This window comes from Embiotoca jacksoni, unplaced genomic scaffold, assembly GCF_022577435.1.
Source record: "Embiotoca jacksoni isolate LCO1_2020_lvr unplaced genomic scaffold, fEmbJac1.0.p SCAF_16, whole genome shotgun sequence".
NCBI lineage: Eukaryota > Metazoa > Chordata > Actinopteri > Embiotocidae > Embiotoca > Embiotoca jacksoni.
Genome location: NW_027185296.1, coordinates 8,324,155 through 8,340,227, shown reverse-complemented (window position 1 = coordinate 8,340,227; position 16,073 = coordinate 8,324,155). Strand labels below are relative to the sequence as shown.

Sequence of the window (16,073 nt, the reverse complement as noted above, 5' to 3'; positions counted from 1 at the left end):
TGCTGCCAACTAAACACTGCTTCTTTAACCTTTGAGACACACACAAATGTTCTGCAGTAATATAAAAACAGTGCGTTTATAGACATTTGATGCAACACAAAACAAAACTACAGTCCACCAGGATTGACGAGAAACAAATCCACAGTCTAGGGTAGTCTGTGGCACAGCATTTCCTGAAGATGCTCTTTAATGAAGTTCCCAGAAGGAGGTAGTTCTCCGGGTCGGGGTGTGTTACATTAGCCTGGCCTGCTTACTGTCCTAAACTCCTTGTTTCTTCTCCCTTTTTTTCTGGCATTCTTGCCTGCGTGTTATTTGTTCTTGTGTTTCTGCACCCTGTTTGTGCATGCACTGTGTGTATCTGTGTATCTGCAGTGTCTCAGTTAAGCCCGGGCTGCTTATACTGTAGCCAAGGGGAACAAAATGGAAGAATTTGTAAAAACATTGTTCTCATGGCGACGAGGTTTCATTCAACGTCTGGTTTCTATTTGAGTCCTTTAATTGGGGAGAATGTCACAATCAATGTTTTGCTCTGGATGCTGAGAGAGACGACCTCCCGCCTCATGTTACCCCAGGCGAGCACTTCATCGGCTGCCATAAAACCTTTCTCCTAGACACTCGTGCGTGCACGTGCACACGCTCGCATTCAAAAGTCGAGTGCACACGCTGCCAAAAGTTCTCTGGATGGACAAGACATGCGCAGTGCGCAATGTTTTTTCTGTCTAAAACACACCTGGCACACCATGACAGGCTAATTTCCAATGAAGTGTTTATAACAGAGAGTCAGGTTTTTAACATGAGCCACATCTCTCGGCCTGTGCCTGCCAAGAGGCCCCTCGATTCCAAACTGCACTTAGCCAACTAGAACAGGAAGAGAGATAGACAGAGTACGAGGAGGAAAAGAGCGAGAGAGAGAATGTAAAAACAGGCAAGAGGAGCCCTCCATCTTTATTAGTGCTTTGCAAAGATTTACCAGCCCCTATACTTACTATATGACCCTACGTGTGATGAAAACCCAGTGTGCTATTTCAGGGTGTGTGCTAAGGTACGGAGCGGGCCAAGACTAAAAGTGGGACTATTTATGAACTATGTGGTAGGGGAGGAGACCGTGTGTGTTGAGGCTCAAGGTTAAAGACGCTATTACTCTGGGAGGTACAGCTGGCTGCGGTGTGGAGGTACACAGTTAATTCATCTTAAGCACTGGCCTTCATCTGCTCTACCACACAGTTACCAGCTCAGCTAAACCAGCAAAAGGTCTGGTGTTGCCCAGAGGAACCAAGGAAACCAGTACACACACACACACACACACACACACACACACACACACACACACACACACACACACACACACACACACACACACACACTGGTGTCTATTAGCTCTTTGTGCATCACCACAAATAAAAAGGTATTCCAGCAGCTACACTGTGAATTTTACTGCTGGCAGAGGGACTGTAGGGGTTACAATAAAAGGTAATATTTCTCTCACACTTATCCACTAGCACAAAGTTCAGACATTTCCACACTTGAGTATTTGTATAGCTGCTTGCCAATCTGACAAGAAAGTGTGACACAAGGAGTGTAAGAGAAGGATGAGGTGTGGAGGCTCTGATAAAACCCTTCCATTAACAGTACTGGAGGCAGAGAGAAGGGAAATAAACAATCAGCTACTCTCACTTTTATTATGGAAAGTCTGGCAAACTGAGCATGCTCCTTAAAGCAGCGACAAAGCTCTTACCGGTGAGTTTCTGAAGCAAGGGGCTGAGCTGTGTCTCTCGGATGATGACCAGGGTGAGCGCTCCTATCAGCTCCCGCTCCAGCTTCTCCAACTCCTCCTCCTCAGTATCCCGGTCGGTGGGCCGCGCCTCATCAGCCAGGGAGTATAGATACACCAGCAGGAGGATCAGCTCATCTGGCCCGCACTCATCCTCCCTGAGACTCGACCCCGAGGATGAGCTGTCCTCGCCTCCATGGGGCTTCATCAAGGGCAGCAGCTGCCTCAGCACAGCAGGGAAATCGCAGTCTCCGAGAGCCTGTGACGCATAGACGCAACACACAAATACATGAAAAACAAGTGGTTAGTCATTGTATCCTTAAAGTTGTATTATTTGTACTGATCATATCAAAAAATGACCAGGGGGCTTGACATGAATATTGATGATTAGACATTCGGAGAAAAAGAAAAATCTTGTATTGCTGAGTTGTCATGGCTGTATGTTAAATATGAAGCTACCACAAGTAGCAAGTTAGTTTATGTTGGCACGAAGATTGAGAATACATTATATGTCTAATCCGTAATGGTTTTACAGGGGGTCATGTATCCAAAGTAAGTTTCCACTGGTGACCCCACAGTGATGACAATACAACAGGAAAACACTGCACCCTGCCAAGTAGTCCATTTGTAAGAACAAACAAGATATCATTTCAATTAGGGAGCTTTAGAAGCTGCGAGAGGGAAGATTTAGTTACGATTGACCAAAACTGGGGTAGATGTTTCCCCGCTGTTTCCAGTCTTTATGCTAAGCTAATCCACTACAGCTTCATACTCAGCGTACCAACATGAGAGTGGTATCAATCTTCTCATCTAAGTCACAGCTACAAAGCCCAAAAGCTGTTTAGAAAAGAGAGCGTCACATGACCAAAAAGGGTAGCCGAGCTAGCATTACCACTAGCGAGCTAATATGGTAGCCAGATGCGTGAGCTGTCACTAAATGATCATGACCACACTGACAAGAGTCACCTTTTACTTTAAACCAATCCCCTTTTGTCCAAACAACTCAAACACCCACTGAGAAGTGGACCTCAGTGTAGGCAAAATGATATATTACATTAGGAAGCAAAAGTATTCACATCCGTTGATATCATCGAGTCAGTAATATACATTCTTATTGGTTGACGTATTTGTTTTGTAGGATTCAAAATACTGGAAGTGTTTAAATCATGAGTGAGTGACCTCATCGTTCCATTCGCTAATTTTACAGCTCTGTGAGGTCACGCTTAATTTTGTTTCATCCTTTTGTTGGATTTGCATGGATACTGAACCGTTTCCTCTCTCTCTCTCTCACACACACACACACACGCACACACACACACACACACACACACACACACACACACACACACACACACACACACACAATTGCAAAGATGGCATTTGGGGCAATGTTAAGGTGCAGTGACCTGTTTTTGTGAGCCTGTCTGAGCAGGTCTGAACAGTCAGCCCCTCACCATGGTTGGATGGTACTCCAGTCCAACATGCTGGAGATCACAGGACCGCTTACAGAACACTGGCCACTCTCACGACAAGGGTGAGCTCACAGGCCTAAAAAATAAGGGTGTGGAGCTAATCTGTCCGATGAACGGCATGAAATTCAGATGAAAAATATGGCTGAAAGGGGAAAACATGGAGGGAAAAGTGAAAAATAAAGCAGGGAAGAGAAGAAGCTGAGAAAGATGCTGCGATATTACAAGAGTAATTAGGCTTCAGATGATAGTAAGAAGGGAATGATTGTTGACAGAGGACGGTATGTTTGTTTCGGATGGAGCTACAAATGCCCTTGTGGATATATTTCATTTTAACGAGGGATTTCTTTGTGAAGAGCTTTGTGTTCCTCTCACCAAGACAAACAGGCTCTTAGAATGACGGGGAATGACGGGGGCTTTGGATGTTGTAGTGGGCCCAAAGGGGGGATCCTGTGTCTGACCCAGAAGAACTCTTCACTAAGCCAAAGATACAATACAGTCCAGAGATGGGGAGCCAAAGCCACAGAGCTGACTGACTGTCCCTCGAGTTGAAGAGCCGATGGTGAGGTCTTTTTTGGGAAAATGACTCTCTCTGGAGAGTCATCACAATACAAGGTCAACTTCAGTGATGTTTGTGACTTCCTGCCTTATAAATAAAAAGTTAACATCAAAGAAAGTGGCAAGAGCAGACTCTGTTGAAGGTGACATTTGCATCACTCTCAACATCCAAGGTATCACAGCCAGTTTTGTTCACTCCAATGAGGCCCCCTTTCCTGCCTCAGACCCTAACCAACCGCTCGCACCCGGGGACCCTTCAAACACAATATCACCGCACATTTTTCTTCTTAAACATTGGGAAATCAAATACTCCTCCAAGTTGCACTCATTTGAACTGCCAAACTATGTTTGGGATCATTGCCCTGCTTGTTTTGCTGGTGGATGACAACGAGGAGAGAAAGACAAAGACCATTATGGGATTCTTGTTGAAATGCAAACTGCGGAGCACTTTCTCTTTCATCTCTCACTTTAAAACTAGTATTGATTGCCTTCGCTTCTGTCTGCACATGTCCAGGAGGACGTTCATTTGATCCTCCAGGTTCTCATAGAAGCGTGCCACTGTCAGAAAACTACATTTTCATTTGGAGCAGAGCTGGCTTCAGAAGTTACTGTTGCCATGAAACCTTCGCATCAAGAGCTCTCGGTATGGGGCAACAGAGAGAAAGAGGAGATCTAGAGGGACTCTGGGCCCCACATCATCTGTCAAGAGCTACTTCACTCAAACTCTGAATTTGTATTAACTCCTGGGTTTGAGCACACCGACGCTACATGTTCTCGTTGTTTTTCAGCATTGGCTCTTGCGGTCGAAATTTATCCTTAACAAGAAAAGCTGCCACGTAATCATTTGTAATCATTACAACCACTCGAATATTTAGAAGTGGTTGGTCAAAATATCCCTTGAAGTATTATCACTACAATGAGAGATTGATGAAGCTATTAGCTATGTAAAATGATCTAGTCTTTTCTTCAAACCTTCAAAAAGTTGTGGTTTCTAATCTTTTTGGCTTATGGCCCCTTCAAATGAAGCAATGTCCACTTGTGATGGCTGATCACGTTATGGCCACAGTGGCGACCTGAGTTGTGAGCATTTCAAGTAAAGAAGGTGTTTTTGTTTCCTAGGTTGATTCATTTAGAGGGACAAAAAGGTATAAGTGTCCCATATTTTACAAACCCAATGGTTCTGTCTTTGAATTTCGATCACTTCACGGCCTCTCAGATTTATCTAGCGACCCCTTGGGGGGCCATTGGCTGGGAAAGCTAGTTTTCCATTGGCAGGTTGCTGCAGGATAATTAGGTTGTTTTAATCTGTTATTTTTATTTTGTTTTAGTCATTTATTTTGATGTTTTCTAAGCCTAGAAAAACTGCAGAAAACTGCACGAGAGTTTTGCATGAAGCTGCACCTGAATTAGGAAAGTAATGTCATCGAAAGCATCCTGTGACAGATCTTTCCAACTACAAAGTGTGATCAAAAAGTTCAGAGACTGCACAACTAGAGCGCAGCACAGTGATGTGCATGAAGGAGGTGGAAGCATTCCAAGTCTGAAGTATTGCAAGTTAGGTCGCTTGATCAACGTCAGCGCCTGAGTTACAGGTGTTTTTGTGATCATTGGTATCTGTGCATTTGCAATTTCCCTGTGGATTCTCACAAAGTGCACATCAAATATTGTGCCAAACTCAAGAAGTCAGCAAGAAAGCCCTTTGAAATGCTTCAAAAAGTTTATGGCAATGAAGCAATGAGCTGGTCGAGTTGTTTTGAGGAGCATTCGCATTTCAAGAGGGGCAGAACGTCGCTGTCCAAGATCGAAGAAGGTTTTTTTCAGGTCAGGAGGGTATTCTCTGACATTCATGGGGATGTGTACCGTGAAATTGTCCCCCAGGGTCAGATTGTCAACACCAAAGTCTGCTGAGATCTTCTGAAGCAACTGGTTTGTACACAATCATCTCTCTTCAGCCCACTACTAACCAGATTTGGCTTTTTTCTACATCTTTCTGTTCCCCCAAAATTTGACAGAAACTTTAATGTAAGCTCTCTGCTCAAGTTTCAGGTCCATGGAGAATTGCAAATGCCCATGTATCAGTAGTCACATAAACACATGTAACTCATTACTTATTGCAACATTACAGCGCTTCTCAATATATCTCCTCTGAGATCAGCTGTGTAGACTCAAGGACAAAAAAATGTATTGAATAATTATTTTTATATAAATGCACCATAGCATGCCTTCTATAACCGTTTGTATAAACTGTGCACTGTGTGGTATGTGCATGCATGCACAGTAACTGGGTCCCTTCAAGAGATATATAAAAGCTGCTGTCAGCTGCATGCCATGGCGCCAGAGCAGGAAATGGAAGTCTTTGGTACAGAATTGAGCCTGAGCTGAGTGAAGCTGACTGGGAAGACTGACTAAAGCTCTTTCCAGCACTGAAGCTAAACTCAACAATGCCCGACTCACGGCGCTGGCACACAGACTCAATGGAAAGGTGGTATTGGACTGTACACCTCTGTGAACAGGAGGGAGCATAATACAGCATGCTTTCCATGCAGCCATCAGAGGGTTTCACACAGATATTATGTGTTTTAGTTCACTGGATCCATTTGACTACTGGAGGAGCTAACTATGCAGATAAGATTATAAAATGCTCACTTTTGCAAGTGCTAAGTACTTCTTACTGCATTACAGGTTAATGCATCAACAATTTAATGCTGTGAAAGGGACCCTTCAAGAACATTTTATGCAAATATGAGTGTTCTTAAAGTAAACTTATCAAGCAAATCTAGTTAATGGGTACTTTTCTTCATCATGGCACTCATCTAACTTCATAAAAATGCAATTTATTCAGTAATCCTGTCAGAAATCCTCTCAATGTCAGAAAGACTTCTAGAGTCATGTGATGCCTGCTCTAAAAACAGTGCAGATTTAAGGGTAGTGCTCCCGGCCTGAACTGCAGCATTACTGCCGTAATAACAGGAAGCTGACATTATTATTATTACAGACAATTACTGAATCCACTGGCCCTGCTGCCATGCTCTAATGTGACCATTACACAAAATTATAGAATAACAATGGCATTACTCTGTCAAAACAAAGCTAATTTTAGCGCTTGCAATTACTCAGAAAAAGGCATTACTTTAAATAAGTTGAAAGTTTCTTATCATGACAGAATATTTCCTAAAAAATGCTGACTTTGGGTAAAAAATATACAACCCTTCTTTGTTCTCCAAACGGGCTCTGCAGATTGGCTGATGCTAAATTTGCCAGTGTGTTACTGTTAGAATAATGGAGTATCATTGGCTTTCTAGCAGAGATTTGCACCAATCATGAGCTTTCCCTTGCCTTATGTATCTGGTTTGAATCTGTCAGTCAGTGATTGACAGATTACTGTTTGGCAATTTCAACCATCCAGGGGTCCATAAAGGCTCAATTTCATCCAATCACGAAGCCGGGCCAAAACTCCGCCCTTGCCCGGCGCAGCCCGAACAGGAAACCAGCTCCAGATGCAACCCCTGGAGGAAGGTGAGTGTTTCAGATGCAGTGCAGTGCGCTAACCAGAACCAGGCCTCGCTTGCATTGCTCCCTGCTTGCACAATGAACCTTTTTCTGGGCCTGAGGGCAGAGAGGAGAGGGAGGAGGGGGGTGGGAGGTGTGGGTCCTTGTGGGAGCATGAATAAAGTTGGCTATAGGTCAGTTGTCCGAGTCAACCAAAGATGCTCTGGCAAGGAGTCACCTCAAAGGGATGTCAGACAGTTCATTATTACCATAGCAACCAGGAAAAAAGACAACTTGATTTGCATTCTTTGGGAAATGCACACATGTGCTTCATTTGCAAATATATAATCACATCCAATTTGCGTTCACAAATAACAACATGCAAAGCTGGAAGGGATGCAAGCAAACTTCTGAAAACTTCATAAATCTCCCAGCTAGAAAACAGCATCTAAACTTTGACTCTAAATTACAGCAAGCTGACTATTGACTTGTAGTAGAACAACTGGAAGACAAACAAGTACATCTTCACCCTCAGACACTGGCAGGATCATGAACATGTAAACAACACCAAAACTCAGAGCAAACACACAAACGCTTTGGCAGACACTCTGTTAATTAGCGCTCCTTATCTCAGCCTGCCGGTACATGTACAGTCTCAGCAGGGTAAAATACTCTTAATAACGGGGCGGTGATGACAAAGACGAATATGAGAGTGGGTCACCGGAAAATTTCTGTTTATTAAAAGGCGGAAATTTGAGCAGGAATGGAAAAAATAAAGTTTATCTCTGGATCTCGTTTCACAGCCATTATTCTGTCTTGTGTGACAGGTGGGGACATTGTGTCAAGTTTTTAAAAAGGACAGCGGAAACACGACTTTAAACACAAAGAGGAGCAAGTGTGCACAGGATCATACGCAGGCGTAAAATCAGCAGTTAATCAAAGCACTCAACCTTTTACAAAACTAGTTTGAATTTTATCCCGTTAATGAACAATAAATGAAGAGAGAATTCAAGCTTTTGGCTTTTGTGTGCTCATATGAAAGAGATTTTTATTTGAATTTATTTATCTTTGTTCAGTTTTCTGCTATTAAACTGTTTATACAATAGAATCAGATTCACATTTAAAAATGTTGCCACGTTCTTTCGGTAGTTTTTGACAATTGTGAATTTTCTGAAGCTCAGAAAGGAGATTAAACATTTGAAATGTACAAACTATAACATTTGTGATTACCTGCCCTCTTATGTGGTCGGCTATTGCTGTTCAATAGGTTACTGTTAGTGCAAGCTAAACAGTTTTTATTCCTGCGGCTTTACATTCAACTAAATTCAAGTGGCAAAATAAGCAGCTTTTAATGCTAAGGAGTCCCAGAAAAAAACACTGTGTCTGTCACAGAGTTTATTGATAACTAAATACTTAATACAAAAATTAATTTCACCTGAATTAAACCTTTAACTAACATTAGAACAGGAGAGCTGGATGCGACAGGCTGTACACCTCTGACTCCTTTGTAAGGTGTGTTGTGTAGAAATCTATGCTATCAGATCATCTTTTCAATTGTTTTTGACTGACAGTAGCTCAAACAGTGTTGTTTTATGACATCACATGTAACCCTAACCTCTATGCTGTCCTTTTCTCTCTGCTCTCCTCTCACCCCAATCGGTTGAGGCAGTTCTTCCTTCCCTCTGTTGGAGGTTTTTTCCCTTAAAGAGGAGTTTTTCACTCCTAGCTTGTGTGGGAATTGTTGAATTGTTGGGTCTCTCTGTAAGGACTTTGATGTGTTAAGTGCCATGAAATAAGCTGTGTTGTGATTTGGCACTATATAAATAAAATGTAATTGAATGTATAATTACCACGAGTAACTGCGGGAGTTACCAAATACACTAAGACTGAAATGTCACTACTCTTCTCTCCAGATTTATCATCATTTGGTTGACCAAAACAAAACACTGCTCCAATGCAGAGGGAAAACAGACAAGCATTTTCTTTACAACAAATCTATTAGTGCCCAGTAAATTATGGAATCTGCCATTTGACCACTGCTCTGCGGCTTGTCCATCACTCGGTCACGTCGTGCTCTCAGAGAAAACACAGACTGAGAATGGCTGAGTCAGAACAACAAAAACTAAATCCAGGACAAAGAAGGAAGGTATGACTCTTTGAGTGGAAGACGTATGGTGGCCCTGAAAGTTTAGTGCACTGCTACTTGAGAAAACAGCATACAGATAAAACAAATCAAGAAAATGTCTTCAACTGTTTGACATTGCAGGTACCGAGCTGCAAATTCAGACAAGAGTAACAAATAGAGAAACACTGCCAGTAGCACGGAGATGTTTACAGAGGGGCACAAAACAGTGATGGATGCAGCTGGGACAAGCTTGTTTTGCCATGGTGATTAATGATGCTACTGAAGTTGACTATTCATCAGTGGTGTTGGAAACATGTAATTGTTGCTTGTTTAACATTCTATTAACATGATTCATACATCATTACAAATATCTGCCATTATGTTGAAATGAAACCTAGATTCATAAATTATTTGATTATTCACAGGCAAGTGAATGTGTATTTGCTTGTGTTTTCTCAAGTTGCAGTGCCTTAACTTCTCAGGGCAACACAGTAAAGATGGAATGATTGACAGCATAGTGGATGGAAAAGCTCCGACGGGTAAGGTGACCCCTGGTCAGTCTCCATCAGCCTGATGCCTGTTGTGCTTGTGGGAGACATAAATCTTTTGTTTTAAAGGACGCCTGAATTACCACACAGTGTGTGTCGCTGGAGGAGGGATGGACGGGCAGCTGTCTGGATCAGGACATGCAAAAGGTCTCAGTAGCATTTACATCAGCCCTCCTTCCTTTTACCTTTTATCCCTTTAATCCAGTGTCCACATGCTCTTTTATCTGCACTTTTTCTGATTCGCTCTGTGTGTCAAAGGTTGGTTTGGCACACAGCTCGAGGGCTATAACCTAGAAGAGACATGGGACCCAATCACAGAAACAAACAGCCAGTTCCCTCACTCCGCCCTGTCACCGCCAGTCTGCCACATGTTGGTCACTGCGGCTGGACACTGTCTGCCCAGCACACGACACCCTGCCCGCTTATCTCACCGAGGACCAGAGCTGTAGGTCGCTGATGCGTGGAAAACTCAGCGAGATAGAAATCATATTTTTTTCTGTGAAAATGTGTATTAAGGTAGTACACTCCAACTGTTTGGAAACATAAGGGAATTAATGAGAACTTTTCTTTTGGCTGCATAGGCTGCAACAGATTATGGTGTAATTCACCAGATGAGCGTTGCTTTGCAGCCACAAACCCCAGGGCCATGTAAAACCTCCCGCACTTTTCTCACACTGTGAGAAACTGAATCACTTGCGTGCGCATGATTGAGGCACACACACACACACACACACACACACACACACACACACACACACACACACACACACACACACACACACACACATATCCCCTCTAATACTGCCAAGGATAGTACATTACATCCACTACTAATTGACTCAGGAGGCTCCAGCAGGGAGAAAACATCCTGAGGTAAACACACGGTTTCTCGACAAAGCAGAATGAAACGACCACAGTTTATCCAACGGGATTCAAAGCAAAACAACCAGCGTCGACATTTTGCAGTACCTCTGATTCACTTTTCGATGCAACCGTTCAGAAATGGACATTAAAAATGAGGTCGCTTTACTTTTCCTGTTTTGTTTTGATTGGAGGAACATGTATGAACAGTCCCTCTGATTCCAGTGTCCAGTGGAGGGTACAGAGTTAGGGGGGGAATGGGACCCATTAAACCAGCAAAAAGGGGAGGCTATTTCAAAATAAGAGTTCAGATTCACTGCTGTCGGGTAAGGCAAGGCTGCAGGCAGATTTGTAAATCCATTTTGGAAATTTAGTGAGATCCTATTACGTTTTTCAAGCTTGATTTATATGAACGAAAATACATGTTTAAGTTCATTTGAGCCTGTTTGCCTAAGAGAGGGAAACACTTTTTGCATCTGAGAAATGTTGCTCTTTTATTCAGCTTCATTGCTTGTGGAGACTTTCAAACATTAGGGGGCACTGTTGCACCACACCAAATCCTGGAAGGCTTTGAGTCCAGCCTGCACTGCCTCTTTACCCCCAAAACTCCATCCTGGACAAGGTTTCAATGGACAGGAAATGGGCTGTAGTTGAGATGTTGGATATTTGTAAACTATTAGTTGCATGCTAGGTGGATCACAGCTGTGTGATTGTGAATTCTGCACGGCTGACCTCGGCTCACTCGTTATTTTAACCGGCACTGTCATCACAGGGCCGCTGCAGAGCTCCGTCATGGGTGAGTTTGAATAAAACATGGTACTCATCATGAATAAACTGAGAGCCGTGTCACTGACTAGTGTGCTCTGATGTGAGTCATTCCTCTGAGATACAGCTGGAGCGCTCTTGGCCTCTTAAAGGAGGAGGCTGTGTGTGTGTGTGTGTGTGTGTGTGTGTCTGTTGAGGGGATATTTTCCTGCACCACATATGGCAAGAGGCAGGGCTTCTCTTCTGACCTCACATTAACACGGAGGTCACAGAGGTATTTACATGGACTACTTCTAAATAAAAAAAAGAGGTAACGTGCACATCTGGTTTGAAACATTGGCTTCCAAGGGAGGGCTGAGTGTTGTGTGTGTTTGTGTGTAAATAAGATTTAACATGATGATCTGGACTGTCCCGCCAACCTGCGCATATCTCTATGATAGACCCTGACAAACACGCCTACACACGGCTGCTCTTCACTAAACATTTAGAGAACACTCATTAGGGATGGGGGGAACGGAAAAATCTCCCTCCATTCCCCTAAGAATGATACACACACCTGGGTTGAGATGCACTGGAACATTTTAACATTAATAAACAAAACAAAAAAATCCTAAAAGACAAACAATTAGAAACAGAAAATACAGAAGAGAAGAAGTTCGGGATGATGGGAAGAGAGTGAAGTCAGACCTCCACTGAGGTTAAGTTATGGATGAAGTAACGGTGGTGTGAGCCAGTGATCACATGATGCTCCCCAATGACCACATCTGTGTGGTGCCTCAGACCAATTCTGTATTTATCAGTCAATTATGATCAGCAAGATTATTTTACTGTCTGAGCCGAGCCAATGTAAGAGGTCTCAATTAGAACCCGACTGGAGTTTTGATCCGCCAATACCAGTATAAGGGAGTACAAAAATTCCGATAACGATACTGTATATCGGCTGATAGTCTTCATGTATTTTCTGGTTATACAGTACACACTCCCTCAACTGTGGTTAGCAAACACTTTTGATACTTGTGACAAAATTATGTAATGGAAGTAGGATATTCTACAGTTTATTAGTGACATTAGTGCACTGAGAAAGTAAATTTCACTGGGAAATGAATAGTCATTCAATAACTATTGAAAAAAACAGAGAACAATTTGTGATTTGCCCCAAACATCTCTTTTTTTTTTTTTTTTTTTTTCACTTAAAAACCCATAGTTCACACACAAAGGAGAAACAAAACAGAGTTTGGTAATGAAAGCCACAGTGTGGGCTAGTGTTGGCATGAAGAAAACTTTCAAAATAAAAGTTTAGAGGAGATGAAAATGTTTATTTCAAACTTTTCAAGTTTTCATTAATCAAACTCGAGACCTGAACTGCTTTAAAAACTGTACCCACATCCTGGCTGCACAGTTGATGGTTTTATGTGAACACAGAGACTCGTCCCTCTGTGGCCCGTGTATCAGAGCATTGAGCCGTGAAGAGAACGCTCTTTCTGTGAGGAATCGAAGACTTGAGACCGGGTGGCATTCTGCACACACAACAGTCCTCTGTCGCACATCCAAACTAGCATGTCACTGCTAATACAGGTTGTATGGAAGCGCGCTGTGCACTACAAACTCAGTCTGACTAAAGCAAGCACACACACACACACACACACACACACACACACACACACACCAAAACATGGGCAACAGAAGCTGTGTGTGTGACGCCTGTGTTTACTGAAATGTCACGGGGAGGGCTGCGCACAACATGCAGGCTAGAATGAAAGAGAGCACAGACGCACTGCGATCCGTCCGCAGACTGCATGTCTGCACACTAACGCCCATCACCCTGCATGAATTCCATCTGTTATAACACTTTGAGTATCAGAGGGCTTTACAAGGATCTCTTTTTGGCGATACATTTCAGCACTGACCCACATTTCATGAAGAGGGGCAAATAGCGATAACCGCAAACAAGGACGTGGCTGAAGGGGAGATAGGAGTGACAGAGTGATGAGTGCATGGCTGATTTCTCTTTATATATATATTTGTGTGTGTGTGTGTGTGTGAGAAAACAAAACAGTCCTGATTTTCTGACTATGGTTCAACACACCGGCTGAAATAGAACAATACAAACAACATCACCCAGGGTTGCTACTGCACAAACATTCCCAGAGCCTTAAACCCACAGCTCAGTTAAAAACACTACCAGGAGGGGCATCGAGACAAGCTTCAACCATTAATACAAGCTAACACCCCCTTTTTTTTTTGTCTTTGTCTTGGACATAACACATCATTCTCTCCATTATTGTCTCCCTTTTCCCAGATTTCTTAACCTATTCCCCAGGGCATCCCCCTCTCCTCCTCTCGCTGCTTAACTTCTGCTCTCGCCAAATCACACACTCTCTTAAACTCCTCTGACGTGATAAAAAAATTCCCCAAGACCGTTAAAAAAAACGTTTTTAAATCTTTGGCGAAGTCACAATTGCCAGAACTGACAAGTACAATAACAAATTAAATCACAGCTCCAGAGTCTCGTGGGCAGTCCGGTATCACGCCAAAATGTGTAACACACCCATCGGTCCACTACAGGATATCATGTCAGTCTCACATTTTGCCTCATTTAGGTGTGAAAAGTGCACGCACATATGACCAGGGTTGAAGACGGAGGTCATGTGACAAAGATTGATAAAGTTAGAGTAATGATGCGATCAAAGGTGGTTGGATGAATCATACTCAGGACTTTCATACAGGAGACCTGTGTTTGAAATTTTTAAAGTAACGTATTTATCTTGCGTAAGTAACTTACGAGATGTATGTTATGCTACAAACGTAAAATTACTTATTTTAACCCAAATCCTTATCTTTTCCTGAACCTATCCATGTGTTTTTTTGGCAGCCAAACACAGGCCACGTTACTTTTCACGCCTCTGCGAGGCAAAACGTGACATTGACACGGTCAATGTCAGTCATGGACTGATGGGTGTATTAGACACCTTAGCGGGATAAGGAGTTGGACTGGGGACTGAAATGGTGTTGAACTGGAGTCATGAGTCATTGACTGATTGCTTGACTGAACTCAGGCTACAGTAAACTCCCTTTCTTACCTTACTCCTCCCTGCGGTTTTATGGATCACCTTCACTTCCCAGAATTCTTGGGTCAGAAACGCTGCTCTCCTCACACATCAAGCATTGTCTTCAACAACTGAAGGCAGCAGCTTGAAGATGTTCTTTGCACTCCCTGACTACTTGTGTGTATAATTTCTCTACGAGTGTGCATAACGTGAAGAGGTAAAAGCCTCCAAGTTCTCGCTGGGTGCTGTATTTTCAGTCAGCAGGGGGTTTGGAAATGTTGGCAGCTGTTTCCAATGTGATTATCTCGCTGTCACCTTTGGGGTCCATAACACAGCTGGGTCTTGTATTTTAAACAACACGGTACCACTGACAATCTCTGACCTTTATTGGGAGTTAAGGATGACAATGAGCCACAGAGGGTACGACAGTGTTTGAAGAGAAGCACGCAGTTGATGTCTGGCAGTAAATCCTCAGACGCACCCCCACCTCAGCCATATCTTTGTACACTGTGGAAATGTCTCTCTTCCTCATCCTCTCCCATCATGTCTGTCCTTCCTGACCATATGGTAAACACATCACTAATGCCTTGTCTGTCTGTTTGTCTATCCTGGGATGCAGCACAGGGCCTCGCTGTTAAACAAGAACTAAACACATCGAACTGGCAAAGAGGCACCGCTTCTCCAAACTCCACTAAGACTGTGAGAAATATAATGTCACTGTGTGTTTCATGGTCAAGTGCTAAAGTACCCCAAGTATACCAGCTAGCTAATATTAACCATTTATTTGTATTGTTAAAACAGAATTTTCCCACAGCTACTGTATTTACTCATCTGTCTCTCACTGTTTGTACAATTCTGACATACTCGTACTTAAATATTTCAATTTCAGGACACTTTACAGTTCTACAAATCAAAATGGAGAACTTTCTTTCTCTACTAGATGTATTTCACAAACATATGGGTTACTATACCCAACAGTACAATTTGAATTGCTTTTATTGATTGTCAGAGAATTAGTCAGCGACTGTTTTCATAACTAAATTATGGCTTTGATCATGTTTCATAACAAAAATGCCAAAGATGGTTCATGGTTTCAACCTATTTAAGGTGATCATTTGCTGCTTTTACTTGTCTTAAATTGCAGAAAACTAAAATAATTCTGAGGTTTGAATTGTTGGTTGGACAAAAGGCATTTTAAAGAGCTGTGTGAACTGTGCAATTGTGAAGCACATCCTCATTTTTATTTTTCATACTTTAAACAGTTTCCTGGGAGTACTTAAGTTTCTTCTTACGAAAAAAAGATTGCTGTATTTTCAGTGTGGTATCGATACGTTTACTTCCTCCACCAGTGGCTGACAGAGAGGAGGCCTTTTGACAGGGAAGACATTATTTTTAAAAAAAGCAGGCAGTAAAGGTTTTATACACAAGACAAAACTTGTT

The 16,073-nt window shown here is 42.6% G+C and overlaps 1 protein-coding gene across 1 annotated transcript in view; it reads right to left on the bottom strand.

Moving 5' to 3' along the window:
- Nucleotides 1-16,073, bottom strand: part of scfd2 (sec1 family domain containing 2) — a 100,168-nt gene that overhangs the window by 52,362 nt on the left and 31,733 nt on the right. The window contains exon 5 of the mRNA XM_069150701.1: nucleotides 1,736-2,030. Within this exon, the coding sequence (XP_069006802.1) occupies nucleotides 1,736-2,030 (295 nt within the window). The remainder of the gene's footprint in view (nucleotides 1-1,735; nucleotides 2,031-16,073) is intronic.